The sequence below is a fragment of the Taeniopygia guttata genome, chromosome 2, assembly GCF_048771995.1.
Source record: "Taeniopygia guttata chromosome 2, bTaeGut7.mat, whole genome shotgun sequence".
NCBI lineage: Eukaryota > Metazoa > Chordata > Aves > Passeriformes > Estrildidae > Taeniopygia > Taeniopygia guttata.
The window spans coordinates 19,665,096-19,689,025 of NC_133026.1; the positions used below are offsets into that span (position 1 = coordinate 19,665,096).

Sequence of the window (23,930 nt, forward strand, 5' to 3'; positions counted from 1 at the left end):
TGCAAGTGTGCAAAATGCTGCTGGAGACTGGGCCAGCGGGCTCAGGAGGGCATAGGCATCCTCCAGCTGGATCCCCGTGGTGGCAGGGACTCACTTTTGAACAGATGAGTAAAAGCACTAAAATCCAGTCAAATACAGAGATAAAATTCTAAAGAAACTACATAGGTGTATTCTTGCCTTTTAACTGTGCTTGCTTCACACCAGAGACAAACCTGTCTGTTTCTACATGAACCTGCTTACAGTATAACCCTTTAGATTTACTTGTGTTACATACTGCATTTGCAGTATTTAGAGACTGTATTAGCAATAAATCATAATCATTCACATAATCAGGATCATACTTGTGCCTGATTGAAAGTCTTTTCTCTATGACTTTGGCACAAGGTCTTAGAATTTTTTAAAATCACTGAGTTCCACCAGTTTAGAAACACATCTACATATCACCACCAGAGAGATTTCTCTGCTACACTGCCTGATCCTTGCATGCCCTTCTCCTGAGCTTAACTAAGTCAAATGAGTACAGAAAACTCAGCTCTTTGCTCAGGCTGACCTCATGAAAAGTTAAATTAATTGACTTGAAGGACAGTGAATAATTTCCATTTAAGAGTAAAAGCTATTTGAAATGGTTCAGAGAACAAATGTTGGCTCAGGTCTCAAGAATACACATGCCCCTGCCACCCCTCTCCCCTGGCTTTTTAATAAACTCTAAAATGCTTTGGCAGAACAGAAAGCCAAAAACTGAACTCTAGTTGTAAATGCATTAAAATAAACAAACAAATAACTAAATAAATAAAATATAATTATTTGGTTTTCACCTGCTTATAATAAGTAAGGCTTTTAAGTGGCAGTATTTAAAGTACCTTTTGAGATGCTGTACAGCAATTCTCAAAGTTTGATTTACATACATATACATTTGTGACATTCCATTATAAGGAATTCAATTCATGTTCTTTTTCTCAAATATCCAGGAGCAAAATAAAAGTTTATAATCCTATTTTATGTTCCAAGATTACTTTGAAGACCAACAGTTAGATGGGTATATGATCCCAAACATTGGAGAAGTTAGGATTTCGGAAGATGGAGGAGTAAAAATGCTATTCATCCATAAGAGTTTACCGATTATAATATTTTCTGAGCCTCTCCACTTGATTTAAATTGGAATTCCAATAAGAATATTTTCCTTAATATTTTATATTTAGGCTAGAAGATAAATACCACATGACTACTTTGTAGGATATTTCCACAGAAGATCTTATGAAAAAAAAAAAAAGGGAGGGGAGTAAGAAAGGCCAACTTACCAGCCAAAAGCCAAAATGATGAGTTGTTCTAAATACACATGAAAAAGAACACCCATATCACTGGTTTCACATGACCTAAATATCAAAACATTAAAACTACACCAAAAGAAGATTGTAACAAAGAAGAAAACCAAATTTATGGTTATGGTTACAGCTATGTTAAGAGTCACAAAAAAAATCCAAAATTTTTAAATATGTGATATCTTTTCATAAAAAATATAGCAATGATTTTTTGAATATTCAAAAATGGCAACTGCCAATCAAACACAGAACGTGTACTTGAAGGACTGGGGGTTGTCACAAATTTCAAATCAGAGCTCAGAAAAAGTCAAGGTCAAGTGTTGTATTGGACAGGTCAATAAATGTCTGACTCTGTTAAGGGCAGTTCAGAAACAAATTCAAAAGTAAAAGGAAAAATTATATTCAGGGTATTATTGAAAACTCTTCAAGCCTAACACAAACCAATTGAAAAAAGTTCTATTTCAAAGTCTTTGCTTTTGGTAAGACGTGTGCAAAAAGCTGCCTAATTTATGAAGTCAACACTGGTGTAAGGCTGACTGGCTTTTTCACTTTACATTTACAGATGAAGAGAAGAATATTTATATCAGCTGAAGAATTGGTTCTTTTATTGTTATTGTGTTACTTAATACTACAAATTTCTTATAGTGTTTAAGAATCAATGGAAAAATTAAAAGCCTTTGGGGCCAATGTATTGGCAAGAGTAGAAACAGGATTTTTTGCGGGCATATACATATTGTAGAACTTCTATGAACATCAGTGCAAACTGAAGGAGCCTCTCAGTTTTATAAACTAAGAACTGAATATGTTTTTGTTTTTTTTTATTTCACCATTTCATTTTTTTTTTATTTCACAACTGGAACTTTGCTAGTACCTCAGACTAACAGCCTTGTCTTGAAGGTTTAAGGGTTAACTTGAGATCCACACTTGGTGTTCATGCACTTGGCAGCCTTGTGAATAAACCTTTATGTGATTTTATTTATTTTTGAGGTTAATTATTTTTTCCTGAGCTTGTTCCTAAGCAGTTCCGTTCCAACTCTTCTTTTATTTCTTCCTCAAGAAAGAGACTTTGAGAACTTACTTTCCATGAGGATTCAATAAAAGCAGCCTTCCTGTTGCTCTGGTCACCCACACAGCAGAAAGGAAGTTAAACTGTTTGCTGACATATCTCTTATGGTTTGGGTCTGAGCCTTTGCTCTTCAGCCTGCTGCCAAAGTCTGACTTGCACAGACAATACTTTGTGGGTGGTGACTTCACTGGGAATCCAGAGCCAAGAATGGGAGAAATGTCCTGTGTGCCATAACTGTGGTGGTTAGGAACGCATTACTGGATCCACACTTTTAAAGTTACAGCAGATGTAGTTATTTTGTGGTAACCATACAGTGGAAGAAAGTCGTTCTCTGGCCCCTATACTCCATCTTAGCTAATCATAAGAAAGGTCAGTAAATGCAGTGTTTTTCTCGTGACATTTTATAAACATAGGGTTTCAAAGTGAATGTGGGTGGAAAGGCAAATAATCCTTCCATCCCTTATGATCTGCATATAATTGTGGTTTGCCTCAACTGGCTAAAGCTCAGAGTAATTATTTGGAAAGATTGGAGTTTAGAGAGCTAATCTATCTGCATCAATTCCTAACTTATCCTTGTTTTCTTTGTAAAATACAGATTAATTTTGATATATTCATTGATAACAGATATGTAAAGTCTATCCTAGATAAAGATGTGGCATTTCTATTAATATCACTGATATTTTCCTACAAGGAATTCAGTTCACAGTCATCTCTAAGGAAGCAGAAATGAACACATAAACCAGCATTTACATAAAAGTGAGTAGAAATTAAAGACAGAAAGATATTGATTGCTGATTAGGATATATGATTTATTTCTGCATATAATATGGGACATTATGAGCAAAAAAGTAAAAGCCTTATTGAAAGCTGAGCACTGATCCCAAGCAGAATAAATAATTTCAGTTTTGCTTTAGTACATGACCGAAAATAATATTGACTGAATATTCTTAGAGTCTACTAACAAGCCAGAGTACTTCACAAATAAAGTCCTGCAGAATCTATTAATCAAACTATTATGTACATTTATCTTGCCTTAAATAAATAGCCAAAAAATGTACTGATAATTAATTTGGTTTTCAATTTTTTTTGTCTAAATACACATGAAAATCCAAGTGTTCTGCAATGAATGTATTATGCTTTCACAGTTATACAAAAGAGTTTTTTTTTTTCCAAAAACTGTTTGAGAATCAGAAATCTCTAAGTATGTAGAAACTTAACATCCATTTAGGTACTTAAAATTTACTACTGCAGGTCCTGCGTTTGTTATTATATCTGGGTCTGATTTCATCAAGGCAAACAAAAATCCAAGGAGTCCATCTTATGAGGAGCTTACAGCAAGCACACTAACAGTTCTGGAGGAGAGATAGCACTATTATAAGCTTGTTGCTGATGAAGTCATAGATGGAAAGGGTGAACTTTATTTATATTTAAATTATATTTCATCAAAAAGCCTCTTGAAGTAGGTGGGATATGGGTTTTAAAATTGCTTGCTTGTATATTTTGGCAGATTTTATGTTAGGGAAGCTGCACATCCTAAGCTCAGAAATCCTCAATTCCAGACTTGCACAATTATTCTCAGGACTGCCAGGCTTCATAAATCTGTGTCTGAAATTGCTGCTTGAACTGTCCTAAAAATAACAACAGCAAAAAAAATATTTCCATGTGGATTCTTTGTTGAAGAACAGTGAAATTGGTCATAAGGAATGCACACAATTGGCACTGCTTTGAATACTTAGCTTCAATGACTTTTTAAACTAAAAAAAAAAAAAAATTGTTTGTAGTTTCTCTGTGCTTCCTGTTTTACTAATTCTAGATGTTTTGGTTTTGTGCAGCAATGTTTTGGAAGTGTGGGGGGGCTACAGGGGTGGCTACTGTGAGAAGCTGCCAGAAGCTTCCCCTGTGTGTGACAGAAAATGCCAGCTGGCTCCAAGACGGACCTGCTGCTGGCAAAGGCTGAGCCCATCAGCGATTTTCCCAAAATCAAGGTCTGTTTTTGCCCATGATGGTAACTGGTGAGTGATGTCTCACTGTCCTCATCTCAACCCATGAGCCTTTCATTGCATTTTCTCTCCCCTGTCCAGCTGAGAACGAAAGTGGCTTTGGTGGGCATCTGTCATCCAGCCAGGGTCAACTCACTACACTACACCATGATACGAACCTCAGATAAGACTCTCTGGCACCTTTGGTATTTTGGCAACTTTAGAGAGGATATGTTATGGAAATGTTTTGTATTGAGGACACCCTACATTCACAAGAAGAAAAGTTTATTCCTATTTTGAAAAAGGAATTAATCTTCTCAGAACCTTTCCCCTCCATCATGGAATATATACGTGTCCCTGACGTGTCTGTACAGTGATAGCCCAGGCTTGTATGCCAAGAAACAGTCAAAGAACCAAGACAAATTTTCTTCTTTTCTAAATATTTTAGGGGTTTTGGCTTGGTCAGATGGGATATTTTCTGTCAAAAATAACCATGTAGCCTCTTTTCTGACTAGATAGCATTTTTTTTGGAATATTTTATAAAATTTCAGCTATTTACCAGAAAACTTTAAATTGCTTTTATTCTAGTCTAAAAATAATTCTTTGCCTTGACAATTTAAGCAAGAATAACACTATGAGCAAGAATGACTCTATAGTAACACTAATAAAGACAGTGGAGCATGTCCAGAGATGGGCAATAAAGCTGTTGAAAGAGCACAAGTCTGATGGGGAGCGATGGAGGGAGCTGGGCGTGTTCAGCCTGGAGGAAAGGATGCCCAGGGGAGACCTTATCACTCTCTACAACTGCCTGAAGGGAGATTGTAGCCAGGTGAGGGTTGGGCTCTTCTCCCAAGTAAAATGTGTTAGGACAAGAGGAAATGGCCTCAAGTTGCACCAGGGGAGGCTTAGATTGCATATTAGGAAAACATTTTTCACTGAAAGAATGGTCAGACTTTGGAACAGGCTGCTCAGGAAAGTGTTGAAGTCACTATTTCTAGAAATGTTCAAAAAGTGTTCAAAAAATGGGGCATTTAGGGATATGGCTGTGCAGAAACCTGGCACTGGTTTAATGGTTGAACTCAATGACCTTGGAGATCTTTTCTAATCTTAACATTCCTTTGATTCTGTGATTCTACTCTCATTAATATGTCCTTGAGAGGAAAAGAAAAAGGAGAAAAAGTGATCAACCTTCTAAATAAACTTTAATTCCATTACATAATATTTATCAAAGTCTAAACAAATTAGAATTTATAGAACCAGAGGAAAATCTGCCTGTCTTTTTTAAGAAATACAGTTAATGTAATTTAAATTGAATGCAAATTGTTCTTCTCCCAGTTCCAAGGAAAAAGAAGAAGCTATAAATGAATGCGATTATCCCACGGTATTGACTAAGGTTTTGGTTGTGGGGGGGGGTTTGTTTGTGGTTTTCTTTGTTTGTGGTTTTGTTTGTTTTCTTTTTTCCCAAATACCTTGTGAACTATAAAATACTTTCTCGAGACAGCCAAAAAGGAGAAAGCTCAATTTTGATTAATATCACAGCACATGTGTACTTCTGAAATATCAACATAGCTTTGAATCTTGCAGTCTAGCCTGCCTTAAGAAGTGAATTGTACAGTTCACTCCTGTGCATTTTTTTGTGACTACTTGTGCATTCTTCAAAGATGTAAGAAGATATGTTCAAATAAAGATAATCTTGAACATTTACCAAATAATTTGTTCCATCTTTTGCATGCCAATATCAGCTGTGAGAACTTCATACTACCAGAACAAAGTAAGTAATTAAAAAACAAGGCTAGAGACTAGAAGAAAAAGATTTGTAAAAGGAGCTCAAATGTCAAAGGAAGGATTTTTGTCCTACACTTTGATTCTCTGGATTTATGAGGAAAGCATATGCCTAATTCCTTCCTGAGCTCAGCCCTTGTTTCATGAATATTTGGAATGAAGTTATTTTGAAAGTGAAACCTACTTTCTGTTCAGTTGGTATAAACAGTTTTCTTTAATTGTATTCTACATTTTGTCAAGAGTGCAGACCTGTTAAAACAATATATTGCTATTGCTCTGCACTGGGTAAGGGAGAGGTTATACTCTCTGAGCAAGCAGTATTGAAACATATTCCAATTGTACTTGCAGAATAAGAAATTATAGATGGAGTTGGAATAAATTATAAAGGCTAGGAAAGCAGGGTCAATATTTAACATTTGATGCAGTAAAGGGAGCAGAGACAAAAAATAGGATCCTCTCTGAAGCTTTTGAAGACCATTGGCCTAAAAACTTTGTAGTCATCCAAGTGAGGAGGGTAAATGCTGCACTAACTGAGATGCATAATGACGACAATTTGGGCAAAAAATTTAGTGAGCTATGTCAGGTAAGAATGCATCTTAAAATGAAAAAAATGGAAAGGATGTGCAAGGTACAAATGCAACTTGTACCATTAGAAGTTCAGAGTGTAGAATTGCAGAGAGTTCTGAATGATTAAAGAAAAGGGTTTCTAGAAGACTTTTTTACAATACTAAAATTCAAGTGACATTGACCTACTAGTAGGTATAAGACTGCACAGAGAAAGCTGATAGTGTTTCACCATCTTTTTCAAATACACAATGGTTCTACCATATAAAATGTTGAACAGACAGAAATAAAATATGGTAAGACCTGTTGTTTTGGTCCCATTCTCACATATATTAAAATCTTACTTTGGTTTCACACGTTTCAACTCTCTGATAGGTTTCTATGAAAATACAAATAAATATACAATTTTTAAAAGTTAAGAAAGAGTAATTTGATGATATACCAACTTCTATACTATATTGAAATGCACAATTTTTTTGTATGGTCCCATCTTGAAATGAGGTGCTCATATTCTGTGGTAGTATGATTTTGTAGATCAGAAAAAAGCAATAGGTGCATTACCAACTCCTGGGCTTACAGAAACTTGTATCTGGCTGTCTGTAATAACAGCATACTGAAAAGAATTTTAAGAGCAGAAAGTTTTAGAAAGATAGCTGTAGAAGCATTATATATATGTGTGTGTATGTATATATATATATATATTTAAAGCTAAATGAAGGATACTTGCTATACTGGCTATACTGGAATAATCTAATTTACGCGATTGGCTACACAGCTGTACGTTCATTTTTAGCTTTCCTCTACTATCCTATGATCTATCAGAAAAAAAGTTCTCAGCTACTTCCATTAAGTACAACACTCTCAGTATGTAGGGTTTTGTGCCGGTATTGTTAGCAACAAAGAAAGTGACTTTACTGATATCATAAAGGAAGTTTATAAATGAAGAAAAATTTGATGACAACTATTAAGACACTAGAACTATAACAACTAGTAGCTGCTGTGTAGCCTCTTAAAATGCATTCTGCTAAATCATCTCACCTTAAACTCTAAAAGCCAGAGAGGCGGGAAGAATATATATGTGAATTTTTATGACTATGTAAACATACTCTATTTTCCACACACTAAAATATTAATGAGTTTTAGGAGACCTTCCATTTTACTAAGTTCCCAAAAAAGTTCACATTAATAAAATATTGATTTGCAAAAGATAAAGAATCAAGGATAAAGGAAAACAAGGCAAATAAAAGCTTTTGTTCCTCCTCTGTTGAAGTCTTTTAATAACTCCTGACTTATAAATTTTTAAATTTTTTTGATAGACTACAAGATAAATCAAACCATGCATTTTAATTTACCTGAAAATCAGTAAAAATCAGTTGATTGCAAAAGAGTACTTAAAATCTGAAAATGAAGCTACCAAAAGAAGAAACAACTATTTTAAAAATGGAATTCTGCCCTGTGGAAAGCAGGCATTGGGATATTTGGCTTTATATTTGACTTTAAGCACTGCATAAAAATGTTTTGTTCAGCTCCTAGTCATATAAAGCCACACTATTAATTACTTGCATAGGAAACTCAAGTATGCAAGGACTGCATAACACAGGCTCCATTTTGTAGGCAGTCAACTTGTTAGCTCCATTTTACAATACTGAGGAATTTTCTTCAATTTGCACAACTTTTGCCACCAAACTCAGTTGAGCAGACATTTCATCAGTGGAAAATGCAATAGTTAATAAGGATGAATGGCAAAAAGATTAAAGTAAGAAATTGGAAAGTTCTAAGTGGAAGCAAGAAACTCATGAAGCAAGAAAAATAATTTTGTAATATAGTAAGTTAATGACCCAGAGTTCAAACACACTTAATCTTAGAATTTAGACAATCCTTACTGTATAATCTCACCTAGCACTTACATTAAAGGAGCCATTGTCACATATTGTTGGCTCTAATACAGTTTTCTTTTCCAACAAAGGCACTTGTTGAGGTTAGCCTAGGTACAATGCATGTGTTTATACACAAATGATACATTCCTCTATCCAAGGAATTTACATTGCTGCCAAGGTACCCTAGGTATGTTCAGAACTAGAGTAAAAAATGGAGAACACACTTTGGGCTTGATGACAACTCTTTCTCTCTGACCACAGAGAGAATGATCATGGTTTTGGCATTCATGTGGCTGCCCAGAGGGTGAGAAGAGGCACAGTTTAGTTCAGTATATTTGGGAAGCCATATGATAATTTGTTATCTAGGTCTGCTAATACAAAAATACACATACTGCAAAGAAAATATCAAGCATCCTGATGAGTTAGTTTTCTCATTCCCAAGGAAACAATTTGTGGTGGATTGACTCTGGTGGATTCCAGGTGCACATCAAAGCTCCCCTCCGTGACTGGACAGGGAAGAGAAAATATAACAGAAAGGTTCACAAGTTGAGATAAGGGCAGGGAGAGACCACTCATCAGTTACCATCAAGGCCAAACCAGACTTATCTTGGGGAAATTAGTTGAATTTATTATCAATCAAAATCAGAGCATGACAATGGGACATAAAAGAAATCCTAAAAACACCTTTCCCAAACTCCACCCTCTTTCTCCTCTCCTTCTAGTGGCGCAGGGAGATGGAGAATGACCATAATATCAGCTCATCACAGGTTGTTTCTGGCATTGCTCAGGGAGAGAAGCCCTTCCTCTACTCCACTGAGGGGTCCCTCCCATTGGAGACAATTCTCCACAACCTTCTCCAGCCTGGGTTCCCATGGGCTACAGCTCTTCAGGAACTGCTCCAACACAGGCCCCTTTCTTTGGGGTGCAGTCCTTCAAGAACAGACTGCTCCAGAGTGGCTCCCCCATGGGATCACAAGTCCTGCCAAAAAACTGCTCCAGAATGGGCTCCTCTTTCCATGGGTCTGCAGGTCCCTGACAGGAGCTTGCTCCAGTGTAGACTTCCCATGGGGTCACAATCTTCTTTCAAGCTTTCACCTGCTCTGGTGTGGGTTTCCTCCATGGGCTGCAGGTCAGTCTCTGCATCCCCAGGGATCTCTCTGGGCTGCAGAGGCACAGCTGCCTCACCATGGTCTTCACCATGGGCTGCAGGGCAATCTCAACTCTGATCTGGAGTACCTCCTGCCTTTCCTTCTCCACTGACCTGGGTGTCTGTAGAATTGTTGCTCTCACATATCCTCACTCCTCTCTTCTCTTCATGCAATTATATCTGTGTAACAATTTTTTTAGTCCTCTTAAATATGTTATCACAGAGGTGTTGCCATCTTCTCTGGCTGGCTCAGCCTTGGCCACTGGTAGGTTGGTCTTGGAGCTGGCTGGCATTGCCTCTGTCAGACATGGGGGAATCTTCCAGCAGCTTTTCACTGAACCCACCTGTAGCACCCCTCCCAGCTACCAAATTCTGGCTGCAAAACTCAATACACAGTTCATTTAGACCCAAACTTTCTCACCTCCATCGTTTAAAATCTAACAAACAAAAGTTCATCCTCCTGCAGTTTACTGAATTCTGAAGCATAGCTTGATTGATGTTTTAGTGGGTTTGCACAGCAAGGTTTCAGTATCTGCTGAATGGGGCTACAGGGGTTGCTTCTGTGAAAAGCGGCCAGAAGCTTCCCCAGCGTTCATCAGAGCCAATGCCAGCTGCAAGATGGACCTGGCACTGGCCAAGGCTGAGGACATAAGCGATGGTGGCTGCCCCTGTGATGAACTTACTGCAACCCTCATTCGTCACCCCACTGTTCTGCCAGAGGGTAAAAGGAAGAGAAAATGAGGAATCACAAAATAAATTAGGTTGGCAAAGACCTTGAGATCATCAAGTTTGACCTATAATCCAACACCACCATTTCAACCAGACCATTGCACTAAGTGCCACATCCAGTCTTTCCTTAAACATCTAGAGGGGCACTGACTCCACTGCCTTCCTGGGCAGGCCATTCCAAACAAATCACCCCTTCTGTGTAGAATTTCTTCCTAATATCCAGCCTAAAGTTCCCCTAGAACAGCATAAGACTATGTTTTCTTGTCCTATTGCAGAGTTAAGCTAGTTATCATGCAGTTGAGTCGGAATAAGGGAGGGGTGGGGGGGTAGGCATTTTAAAATCTTGGTTTTATTTCTCATTGCCCTACTCAGATTTGATTGGTAATAAATTAAAATAATTTCCCGAAGTCAAGTCTCTTTTGCCTGTGATGGTAATTGCTCAGTGACCTCTCCTGGTCCTTATCTCAATGCACAAACTTCTTATTATATTTTTTCTCCCTCGTCCAGCTGAGGAAGGGAGTGATAGAATAGCTTTGGTGGGCATCTGGCACCCAGCTAGAGTCAACCCACTGCAGATGTTATTCCTGCAGTAACTCTGGTGTTGAGATCCATAGTGTAATTCTTGCAGGAGCCACATCACCTTGATATAGTCCAGAGTATATTTCAAAGATCATTTATGCCTTACAATCCAATACATATTTTTAATGAAAAATATTTCTGTACATTGAAAATATGACTTTCACACCAGATGCAGACAAAATTATTTTAGCTTAAAGGTATGTGTACTTTTCCCCCAAAGGACATACAAGTCTCTGTGTGGGAACAGCACATAGTTACTGATTCCTGCTTAGAGATGTAGCCTAGTAGCTGATTAGAGCAATAGCAAACAAGAAAAGCTCTTTCCAAGCATTGAGAAAAATCCTCAGTGTTTGTATGTGTTTAAAATGAAAGTGCATGGAGCTTTCCAGATCAGTCAACACTGCAAAAGCTGGCAAGAAAAGTTCAAAAGTTCTTAATTTAGTTGAATTTGCTGCTTTTACGAAATCCCTTAGCCACCTAGCAACAGCATAAAAGATATAATTCTCAGAGACAAATTCTCACTCACTGAACAAGAGGGAAAATTGCAAACATGCAAGATAGCTTGATGACATTGTGACACCAGTGTGTCTAGTGGGTCAGACTGAGTAGGCTAAATGTCAGGATGTGGCTGGTACAGAATACAAGATGTATGTCTTTTCTACACGATTTACACAATAGCACAGATCCTTATATACAGACTTCCACCATTCCCATCTTTCCTGGCATACTCAGTCCAGACCTATCTGTATCAGACTACTCATTTTAGTCACAGTTCAAAATTCTTGTCAACGTGCTTCATGATATACGTGTTTTCCAAAAGTCTGCCTTACAGCTTTTGTGCCACATTCTGAATTGGATTAGGTGTATCCAACCAGCAGCCTCCAGGTGCCTTACACAGAGAGGACTCTGACACTGAGCTGATTGTCATTCTAGACAACAAAGTCTGATATGCAGACATGCAGGTGTAATCTTAGGGAGTGAAAATACTGGATGTCATTCCAAGTACTGCTTCTTACTTTCACTTAAATCCAGGAAGACCGAATTTGGAAAAAGATCGTAACTCAGTCTAAATAAGACTATCTGAACCCAGAATTATAAATTATTGTTTAACTTAATATAATCCAAAAAATTAGAGCAATTTCTCTGCCTATGAATAGAGACACACAGATGTTTTTAAATTGCTGTCGACGAAAGACAGCCACATGAATGTGAAGCAGTGGCTGTAGAACAAGAATCTTTGCAATCCTTGTTTATACTTCCTCAATTGTTCTCTTTTTTCTCTCTTTCAAAAAGTATTTATTATTTTACTGCTATTCTTTCCTGTTTTGAACAAAATAGAACAAAAAATGTTTTGATTTAAAGCTTTCTATCCATGTTTCCTACTTTTGAGCATCTGGTATTAGTAGGAGTAACCCTTCAGGGGACCCTCCATACTTTGGCAAACATCCAATATCCAACATTAATTAACATTCTCCCATACAAAAATCTCTCATTACTCAAAATACATCCTCTCCTACACATACACTTCCCACATCCCAAGCCTTTCCTTACTGAAGACAAACCTATCTCCTGAATTTTAAATGTAATAAAGTCTAGAGTTTTGTGTGCAAGCCATTCTGAGGTAAAGGTTCATTGTACTTAGTAATAATAAAAGTCCAGCTGTGGTTTCCTACACCTTGCAGATTCCTCATTTTGTTTTGAGTCTCTTAAAAGAATGAATTGAAAATCAAATGAGAAATATAGGATATTTATCGGAGAGGTTGAATCCTTTCAGCAACTTAAGCATTGCTGATCCAACCGTTGCTGATTTCTGAGGAGAATTTTTTTCACTTAATCATTATTATATGTCCAAGTAATTTTCACTGTAGATACTAAATTATACCCTTCTCAATAAGATTATAGTATCTTCAAATTAATGCATCAATTTTTTTTTTCAGCTACTAAATATATTTCTCTCTGTGATCTTGAGAGTTGCAATGACATTTGATAATGTAGGAATATCACCTTTTATAATAAAACATGCAGTTACTTTTATTCCCAAAGCTGTGTTGGCACCTTTCAACTCTAAAATTTTGCAAGAAAAGGTTGTACAATTTTTTAATTAAGTTCTTTAAATCAAAATTGTCCCAGAAATTCCTTGCTGATTTTCTTTACAGGTAAAAATCTCCCCACTCAGCAAACATATCATGAAGAGGCAATTTGAAAATACATACTTCACAGTTTGTTTTCCAAAATAACCAGTAGGCTATATTTAAAATAAGCACTTCCATTGTCAGTGCTCTTCTGATTCTATCAATGGGTCATTCAAGTGAGACTTTTTTCATTTGTCACAGTAATATTTCACCTCAGGAAAACAGAGGAAGAACTATAAGCTATTTAGCTTGTTTCCAGTTTTAAAGATATCTTGCAATTTTATTTTCTGTAAAAAAAAAAAGACCAAAACTTAAGAGTGAAATGAGGAAGTCTGATTTACAATTGAATCAAGTGTTAGAGAGTTCTAAAAAATATGATCAGAAATGTGTTGTGAGATCATCCTGTATGTCTGTTCAGTTGTATTTATTGAATTGACTCTAACATCTGGCTTTCAATTATGTGCAATCAAACTTTAGCAGTTACATAGAGACAACCTTGCTTTAGTTCTATAATAAGAAAACCAGAAAAAGACAGATTCCTTCTGAAATCATTGAATTAATAGGTCAACTGATCCAGACCACTTACAAGAGAACTTCATAGCATAACCCTGCCTCACTGCAGAAGGTGGCAAACTGCCCTATGTATTCAATTAGTTTTGACTAAGACAAATATCAGGGGTTTTTCCCCTCATTTCTAGAAGTTGCAAATGCATGAGGCAACTGGCTTCGGTGTGATAAAGAGCTGACCTCAGGATCATACTATTATCTGCAGAAGAAGAAGAAGAAGAGCAAAACTTGAAGTAAACTCCTTCTAAATACAAAAGATAGGCAGTGTATGCCATTGATAATTGCTCAATGGCAAGTATCTCACTAGATAAAAATGATTTGGCCAAATTTATTTACTTTGAAGTCAATTGGTACAAGTGGGGAAAATATAAATGAAAAAAATCCCAACTCATAAACAAATTTGACACATAGTTTTCAAAATGAAGGAACATTATTTTGTAAATTCTAATATATGAAGGATTCAAAAGATTTTCCATTTATTTTTGTGCTGTGAAATGATCACTGAACATCCTGTGAGCAGGCAATCAGCAGGAGAAGCAAAAGTTGTTTCATCCCAGCTATTGCAAAATAGACCAAATGCTAAGATTTTTGAATCGAAGTTTCCGCTGCATTGCACCTTAATCCCTATGAGATTTGCCTTTGGAAAAGGTTATGAAGTTAGAAACGTGAAAAACGAAAAGGCAAAAGTATTGCAAGTTGTATCAATCATCTTGATTTAATGAGGAGTTTCCAAATAAGAAAGGATTAGGACTGAACAAAAAAAAAAAATAATAGAATAAATAGAAACTTTAGGAAAGAGTTTTCGGTAAGCAAATATTTAACATGCATTTCCATCAATATATTGCATATTTTCTTTCATGACAAGTTGTTCTAATTTTTTCTGCAGAATAAATGTATTAACTTGTCCTCCTATTCTTAATTTTACCTAACTAGGTAACCTGAATTTGGTTTTTAATTTGCAAGAGTATCACTTTTCAAATGAGACTTGGGTAAAGGAAAGATGTGAAAAAACCCCTTCTCTTTACTAACTATGTATATTTGTAGATATGCTTGTGCTTCCCAAAATCCAAATTGCAATATGACATCTGTTTTCAGTGTCTTATCCTTTTGACTATTCATCACGGCTTTTGTTTTTATTCATGGCTACATCCTTATTTCATTGCTCTTCTATGTACAATTGATTTTCATGACTACAGTTTTCGTGAGTAGGTGTATATGCTCAATATAGCATTATCAATTTACCCATGTCCCACTTGTTCAGTAAATCTTAAAGAAAATTCTTAGGGAACAAGTGAAATCAGTACCAATTTACTTTGTTTGAACCATTAATAATCTGCAGTGAATCAGCATCTGCTATGCCAGCAATTCTCCCTCTGAGGTGGGAATTTCTGAGAGGAGCAGGAGAAAATGTAGCTGAAATGGAAACTGCTTTCTTCTCTTTTTATAAACTCTCTTTACTCATGAATTGGTGTTTCTATATCATCAGTGTTACACTTCATATTTCCATCAAATCATAATCCAGATGCTTCCAAACATTTCTTTTTCTTAGGCTGTAATACTATTATCACTCCATTTTCCTGACATCCTGTGTGATATAAAAATCATATAAAAATCCTCCCACTTTTAGTTTTTAAAGATACTTACCACCATTAGTCCTCAAAAATCCAGTAACACAGAACAAGTAAGAGTAGATCCAAAGTCAAATATGTTTAGGAAAAAAAACAGGAAGAACCCTATGTTTGTTACTGAAAGACATTGTCCAGTGAGGATGTAGGATTTACCTTCTTTGCCATATATGATACTTAACCGGAAAAGGTATCAAACAGTTTACCAAGAAATTATGTGATGCTCCATGCCACTTGCAGGGCTCCTCAAAAATGTATCATGCTTACTAGAAACTAGTATTTTGAAAACAAAACCAGATTCTGAAAAAATACCTCAACTACCAAAAAAACCCCCACCCTTTTTTCTTCAAATTTCGTGAAATGATGTTTGCTATTGTACTACTCATGATAAAATACTTTGTTTGCAATACTTTGTGAAATGCTGAAATATACTGCCCAGAGATGTGGCAGATTCACAGTCAGTTTGGATGGGGTTCTGAGCAACCTGATCTAATTGAAGATAAAATTACTCATTGCAGAGAGGTTTGGATTAGGTGAACTTTACAGGTTCCTTCCAACCCAAACCATTTTATGATTCAATGATGATTTAATATTTATTATATGTAATGTTTAGTACATTTGAATGTGCATGTTTAATATTACTCTTGTCCAGTTAGTTGAGAATGAAAAACATGTGTGAAGAGACTGGTTTGGTGTTTTGGTTTTTTTTTTTTTGTTTTGTTTTTGGTTTTTTTTTTTTCTGTTACCAGTGTTTGTTTTTTTCTTTCAACACCAGTAAAATCATTGAAGCCTCACCCTTCCACTTTAGTGTGTTAGAAACACACTTTTCCCAGCTTGCTTGTTCTCCTCTATATTCATTCCTCTCCTATGTTTCCAGGAGTCTGTGGTTTCACTTTAAAGCACAATTAAAACAAAGAGACACTGGACAAACAGTTTGGGAAAGCATACATATAATCAAAGGAATTATTTTGAAATTGGAGGATGGAAATTGCAAAAATTCTAGTCATTATTGCTCAAATTATCATGATTTGCTGGTGCAATCACAGTAGCTGATTGCCAGCACCAGCTACTTGGCTGCTCATTAACTACAAAAGAGACCTCAGTCAAGACAAATAGAAGTCACATTTTGTCAAATGAGAATAGCCATAGGATTTCAGATTAAAGCTCCATCTAGTCTGGCAGACAAAGAAAATACCATGAAATAGAAAGTACAAGACAAATATATTCAATATGCACCCCAATTACTCTCCTGACCAAGTAGCAGAAACAAGTGCGAGTGACTTTCAAAGCTAACTCAAAAATTCAAATGCCAAGCAGGAGCAGGACAGCTGTGTTTTGTTCAAGTAGGAAGATAACCATCACCCAAGCATCACTGCTCTGCATTTACTCACATACTCTCACTGAGAACATCCGACAGAAGCAGTCACATTCTCAAACACTGGGCATCTCACCGATGTTAATACAGTCATTATGCACTAGCCTAGAGAAGCTGTCTTCAGTAGCATGAACAAAGATTACAGCAATCTGATACATCAGCTTTCTTACCTACTCCAATATATACTGAAATTTTGTCTAGACTTGTAACCACTGCTATCATTTCCACCAGGTCTACAGGCATCTCTTCACAGAGGGATGTCAGAACTCACCTCCCACTGCTACTGATCCCCCTTAGTTACATCCTCTTGAAAGAAAGGGTGATGCCCTAAGTATTAACTTCATATATAGCTAAGCTACACTAGTTCATACATGTAAAAACATACAGCATCAAAGGAACTGGAGAAACACTAAATGTATAAAATCTACTATCTGCTTTCAGTCTCTTCAAATAGTTAAATGCTAGTGCTTTCTTTTGCCTAAGCAGCTACTCCAAATTCACTGTTCCCATGCTTGCAGGTTAAACTACTGGAAGCCTATATAGTCAACTACTTCAACCCCACTGCATTAAACCTACAGAAAAACGCAGCTATCACCGGCAAAAATATTTTCCAGAAACTCTATTCTTTTATATCAGTTTACTTCAAACTAACCTAAAATGAGCAGCAATTTCAGTTTTTATAGAAACATAATGGAACAAATGAAGCTTTGAGACCAGTCCACTCCAATTTTTTGTTAAACCAACATTCTCAGGGAGGCCTGAGAATGACTTTTGAACTTCAGACTCCAGTTTTGTTTTATAGAAATTACAGAACAATCATCTCACTTGGGGGAAGATCAGAATCCATTTTGCCAGATAAAATAGTAAGAAAAGAATATGTTAAATTTTCTCCTTTTCTGCTGTGTCTCTGAATAGTATTAGTCAAACCCAGGGACTTTTAAGAGCACTTTGATCCTCACACAATTACATCTGGGTATCTGGGAAGACTCTGTCATTTCTGTGGCAGGGCAGTATCTATACTGTGTTCTTTTCAGGGGTCTCCTTGCTGTGGAACAGGCTTCCTTCACTCTTACACACTCTGCTTTTTCTCCTGACCTATCCTGCAGTCTAGAAGAACAGCTGCTCTCAAGGGAGGAAGATATTTCTAGCTAAATTTAGAATTTATCTTTCAGGAAATTTAGAACATGAACTGAGAACTAAAAGGCAAAAAAATAGCATATTTTTCCTGATAACTTTTATTTTTGTTCAGTTGTTTTGGGGTTTTGTGGGGTTGTTTTGTTTTTGGTTTTGGATTTTTGTTGTTTTCCCCTTGGGTATTGAAAACTGATATACATTTTTAATTATTTTAGGTATATTTTTGGGGGGGGTTTTTTTGTCTTTTTATGGTCTTGATGTGGAATTTCAGAAACTCATGCAGAAGTTTATCTTAGTACAGAAAATAATAAAAGTGCTTATATAATATGTATACAAGTAATTCCTTAAAAATCTTAAGAAGCCATGAATGGTACTGATATCAGACTGTTGATCTGGCCATCCATTTTCTTCTCCTTTTGTTGTTCTCCAGCCACTTCCCCTAGAGGCAGTTTTCAGAAAGCCATTGCAACATGCACTGGTGTTCTGCATTCTTCTCTAGAGATGACCCAACACAACCTTGTACAGCTCTTGAAGTTATGTTAACCCCCCAGTCAAGGAATTTTTGTTTCTGTGCCTTTGCTCAGATTGCCTGTGCATTACATCAGAATTAAATATGTTTCTTACTGAACACTGAGGTAAACAACCCTACTTACTAGTTTAATATACTATTTTTATTCCAACTGTCTTTTATTTCTGTGGATAAAAAAGATTTGCTAGTTTGGATTACTTTCTCTTGCAAGTCTGAACAGAAGTTCAATTCTCATAATTCTCTCATACACTTAAAATCTCAATTACTCCCCCAGAGCTTTGTCCCTACAAGCAATTTTATTTTTGATCAATGATTTAATCTACAAATTACAAACCTCCTATTGCAAGTCCCTTTATTTTCTGCTGATTTTCCGTTCTGCAGTCTTTCCCTATGGTTTTTGTCCCCTTTCTCTCTTTATGTGTTCAACAAAATTTTGAAGCAGCCACCTTGATGAAATTTCAAGATCCTTGGCACGATCTGTCAAGAGACTATTCTCTGTTCTATTATAGTGGACATTTTTTGGGAAATCTGCAAGTAATTAACAGGTTTTTCTTAGATCCAAATTTAAATACGCTATATGAATGTCCCTATATTTTATATGCTATATATTACATTTCTTCATCTAATCAAGAATAAACCTGTCTTGAAAGACAAAGCAGGCTTATTAATGTGCATCTCCTGGCAACTAGGAGACAAACCTTAGCATCTAATCTTGACTAAGATGGCTACTGTGATAAAACAGTTACTTTAGTAATTTGGCAAACTCTGGCAAGCTCCACTGAAGCATGTGAAGGACAAAAGCATGATAACACATACCATCACTTTCTTTGCACTTATAAATTCTCCTTTAATTTCCCAAAGGGAAACATTGATATCTTGTGCAAATTAGTTGCTTCAGATATCCTGACACTCTTTCTAACAGCTCATACATTCTACACTGGAATTGCATACGTTATGTTTTTATCAGAGAATATTTCCAGAAAAAAATGCAAGCATATTGTTAACCCCTTTTTTGAGGGGAGACAAGTGGAAAAAACCTTTTCTTTTTCCAAATTCCTAACAGGAAGATAAAGATGAGTATGTGACCTGCTGTAAAATCTCATCTGAGGTATACAATACCCTGCTGCAAATAAGGCACAGAAACATGTGTTTTGAAATGTTGCAGTGAAACACGAAACAGAAAACTTAGGGTGTCAGGCCAACACATTGTCTCATGAAATAAAAGATAAAAGTTACAGAAAATTCTATCTGATAAATAACATTCTTCTCTAAATATGGTTTAACTCACTAAATGTAAATAAAAGTAGTGTAGAATACAGAGACTTTTAAAAATACACTTCTACCAAATATAATTTCAATCCCTGGGGAGTAATCCACCTGTTCAACAGCATCTTTCTCCAACCTCAAGCACAAGTCAATTGCCAATGAAACTTACTGGCACAATGGAATGTCATCTTTGATGGTGCATTTTCCTCCATTTTTGCAGTATCCTTCAGGACAAGCTGCAAACATAAAGGTACAAATTGTGATTTCTCCCTCTTTTTTATTACATTTGTCATTATCTGATTTTCAAAATGGCAAAATATTCACACCTGTCCTTTTGAGTGCTTAGCACTTCCAAAACTTTTTTTTTTTTTTTTTTTTTTAATCGGGACTTGCTGATACAAGTGTGAAGTCCTAAGAATATTACAAGCATTGGAGTGCTCTTGAGCTTATTGAAATCCTGATGCTGTACTTGAAGCGGCTTCAAATTTTTCTCAAGTGAGATTTTCATCTGCCTCTGGAAATGGAATTTTTGCCACGTACTTGATTTTCAAACAACAGGAATATATAAAATAAGACACAAAGGAATTGAACTAATATTTAATTAGTAACTAAGTCTACATAATTTTTAATAGGTTTTATATAGGGCTGGTGAACAGACACTTCTTTGTGCCTTTTATTAGAGATATTTAGAATTTTAACAGTTAAAATCACATTCTCATAAGAATGAGGGAAATCAGGCTTTCATACTTAAGCTAAGTATTTAAACTAAGTTTAAGTACTTAGTGATATTCTTTAAAACCTTTTGATGTCTATTAACTTGGATTTCCACATCACCACATTTAATTTTACTAAAGCTTAGTTTTACATTGCTTTAGCAAGAAAAAACTAAAAATAAAAAAGGAATATCCTCAATCTTCTATAGTATGAAAATAACTGGTAATTTACCAATTAGATGTAGAGAATTTTGGATATATGCAAAGTGAAATTGTTTATTGCAGGATATAACAGTGCTATTCAATGTGGACACCTCCCATTTCAGGATAAAATTTTGAAAAGTGCATTGCTTACTTAAAAGGTCTTTCTGGAAAGATAGTGGAAAATTTGTAAATTACTGTTATGCATGTCTACTAGTTTATGCTATATATTCTTCTATATTGAATTAATTTCTGGATAAATTCCTTTTAATTTAAAATAATTTTTATAAATCCAATTTACCAAATATTAATTCTCTCAAAATTATATAAGTGGTATTTTTTAATGTTGAAGTATGATTCCTTCCGTCACATGAGCAATCTGGGCTTGTGAAGGTGTCCCTGCCCAAGTCAGGGCCGTTGCAACTTTTTGATTTTTAAGGTCCCTTCCAATCCGAACCATTTCATGATGCTATGAGAGATAGTGAACACAATACTTGTGGTCAATTTTACTCCCAAAGAAACTTTTGGATGCCTTCTACCAATAAGTGTTTGTAAAACTTTTAGTTTGTGAACAGACATTTAATATATTATAATTAATTATATAACTGCAATGCATGTGTGTTGTGAATTTTATCACATAAGTAATAAATAATATAAAAATAGAGAGTTAAATTCTCAGCTAATGCAACTTCAGCAAAGCTGGCAGAGTACTGTCAGCACAGAACTGGTCAAGAGTTTATATCTGTCTTGGGAAGGAGCTGCAGTACCTTTCTGTCATTGAATGAGACATTCTGAATACAGATTTAATTATTTATGTCACCATTGTCCATGTATTTGTTAGATTTTGTTAATAAAAAGCTAATTCACATTGAATGTGTATTATTGTCTTGTAGTTATCTTTCTCCACCATTTACCTACTGCAAACCAAACATGAATATTGTGTCAAATGCACTGTGCTAAAAAAATGCTATTTAGTTTATTTTCCAGTCTGGATTTGTAATACACTTGGGAAAAAAAAAAAAACAAACAAACAGAAAAAACCCAATAAAAAGCCAACGAAACCACAAATAAGCCAAACCACCACAAGCCTTTTACTCAACAATGTGAGTTAACTCAACTGCCTAAAATCAAGGGAAATCCTAAAAGTTTACTACAAAGGGCTAGGTTGTTTTTTTTTTTTTAACAATGTGTTTATACAGTAAGAAACACCCCTTATGAAGATGTTAAGTTTTTAAGCATATCATCCTTCATCTTTTTCTCACTTCATCTGTGTCATACTTTCATCAGGAAAATTCATGCCTAATATAATTTGACAAACTTTTAGCAGAGGAACTTTGGTCAACTTTGAGGTCTGTCAAAACATTCAGTAGGAAATAACTACACTTTATTTGTTTCAAATGATATTTTTATGCAAAACTATGTACCTGAACAGCCAGATTCATCAAGGCTGGAATCAATGCAGTCTACAATTCCATCACAACGCTGGGAGAGTGGTATACATTGATTAGTTGAAGCACATAACAAAGAACCATTGGAACAATCTTTAATGGCTGGAATGAAAAATAACATGGTCGTTATCATCAGCTGTATTTTTTTTCTCACTGTTCAAAAACTAGTAGAAAACTTGATTCATAGTGTAGGATATTAACTTGCATCTGTCTGACCTCTCCAAGCTTTCATCTTCAAAGACATGCAACTTTACTACTGAGATGCTAAATAAGTAAACAAATACAGAGCACAGATGGTACAGAAACCAAATTTTTCCATGTAATATTTGTGAAGGAGTGCATATTAACTCACAATGTTGAGAGTGTATACTGCAAGATCCCAAAGAAAACCCATAGAAATGATATCAGCAAACATAATTAACTTTCATTCAACAACTAGTTTCAAAATTAAGGAATCAATTTGTTTACACATAATTTTAACACATTACAGAGGGAACAGTAGTAGCAATGGACCTAACAGTTGAAAATTTTGCAATTAAGGACAATGACACCAAGTTATTGGTGCTGAGGTAAAGAATGTAAAGACTACATGGAGACACTAAAAATAGTAAAGATATGAAAATAAAAATATCCAATTTTCATCTATATTTAATTTTCCAGGTGCAAATTAAACCAGTAGAAGGGATAATGCTATCACAGCCACTTTGAAAGTCTAATTTTATTATTATTTTATAGGTATTTAAAACTTACCAAATCTACAAGAGATACATTTTGGTGCACTACAGAAAACTGAGAAATTACTCTTTATTCATTGCTATTAGAACTTCAATCAGAGGATGCAGGTGTAAAAGGATGTTGGTATGTGAAAAACGAATGTATACATCCCACTGGTGTTAATATGTTTGTTTTACACCCTTAGTATTTAATCAGGCACATAAAAGACTAAATATGTGAGGTAATATACCTTTCACTAAAATTGTCAGCAAGAAGAGAGACGGCCAAGTAGAATATCTTTAACTGGAAAACACTTCCAGAATTTTTTTGTTCAATGCAACAAGTTATAAAATCCACTTCATTAGTAAGTACAAAACAGTATTAGCATAATGTTGTACAACCTAACTGCTATGTGAACTCCACAGGATATTCTGTCTGCATAAATTCCTAAGTTGTGAAGAAAAGCATTTCTGTGGTAGAAACTGTGTTTTTAGTAGGGACTTGACCAATGGTTTTTTGTTTGGTTGGGGTTTTTTTGTCCTAGCCTCTTTTAAGGCTTTATCCTTAATCTCTGCAAGATGCATTTTGACAACTAGTCTTTATCACAAAAGAAAACTTTCCCTGATTAATTCCTGAATTCAGAACCCAGAACATTTTTGTTCTACACTTAAATAGTGTTAAGTGTTTTGTTTTGCACTTAAATGAATAAAATTGCTATGGGACAAAAAATGGAAAGTGCCAGTAATTCCTGAAGCGAAGTTTTCTAAAATGATCAGGTAGATTTGATCTGCATCAAGGAAAAAAACCATCTATCTAAAACCTAAAAAAATATATCCCTACTTTCAATCTGTGCTATTATTGGAGTACACATAGGTTGGAGTTACTAGCACAACAATCAATTTTGTAGATCATGCATAATTTCAATAAAAGAATGAAGCTTATGAGATATTTATGTTTTCTCTCTGGCCTTCCCCAGCTGACAAACTTCTATGGGTTTTCACCTGTTATAAGTAGGAAGCTAAAGATTAAACGCTGTGCTGTCATGGCATTCGCAGCTGGATCTCAGCACCAGCTGTGATAGTAATCATCTTTCCATTGATTTAATTCCAAACTCACACAAATAATTTTCTTTTTGCTTTGCCTTCTTCTCTGCTTTGTTTTGCTTCTCTGAATTATCTTCTTCA

General features: G+C 35.5%; 1 protein-coding gene across 1 annotated transcript in view; it reads right to left on the bottom strand.

Annotated features, from left to right (window-relative positions):
- The window catches only part of MALRD1 (MAM and LDL receptor class A domain containing 1), a 237,617-nt gene that overhangs the window by 24,171 nt on the left and 189,516 nt on the right, over positions 1 to 23,930 (bottom strand). The window contains exons 35-36 of the mRNA XM_072925466.1: positions 22,009 to 22,134; positions 19,840 to 19,906 (exon numbers count right to left, since the gene is read on the bottom strand). Coding sequence (XP_072781567.1) covers positions 19,840 to 19,906; positions 22,009 to 22,134 — 193 coding nt within the window. The remainder of the gene's footprint in view (positions 1 to 19,839; positions 19,907 to 22,008; positions 22,135 to 23,930) is intronic.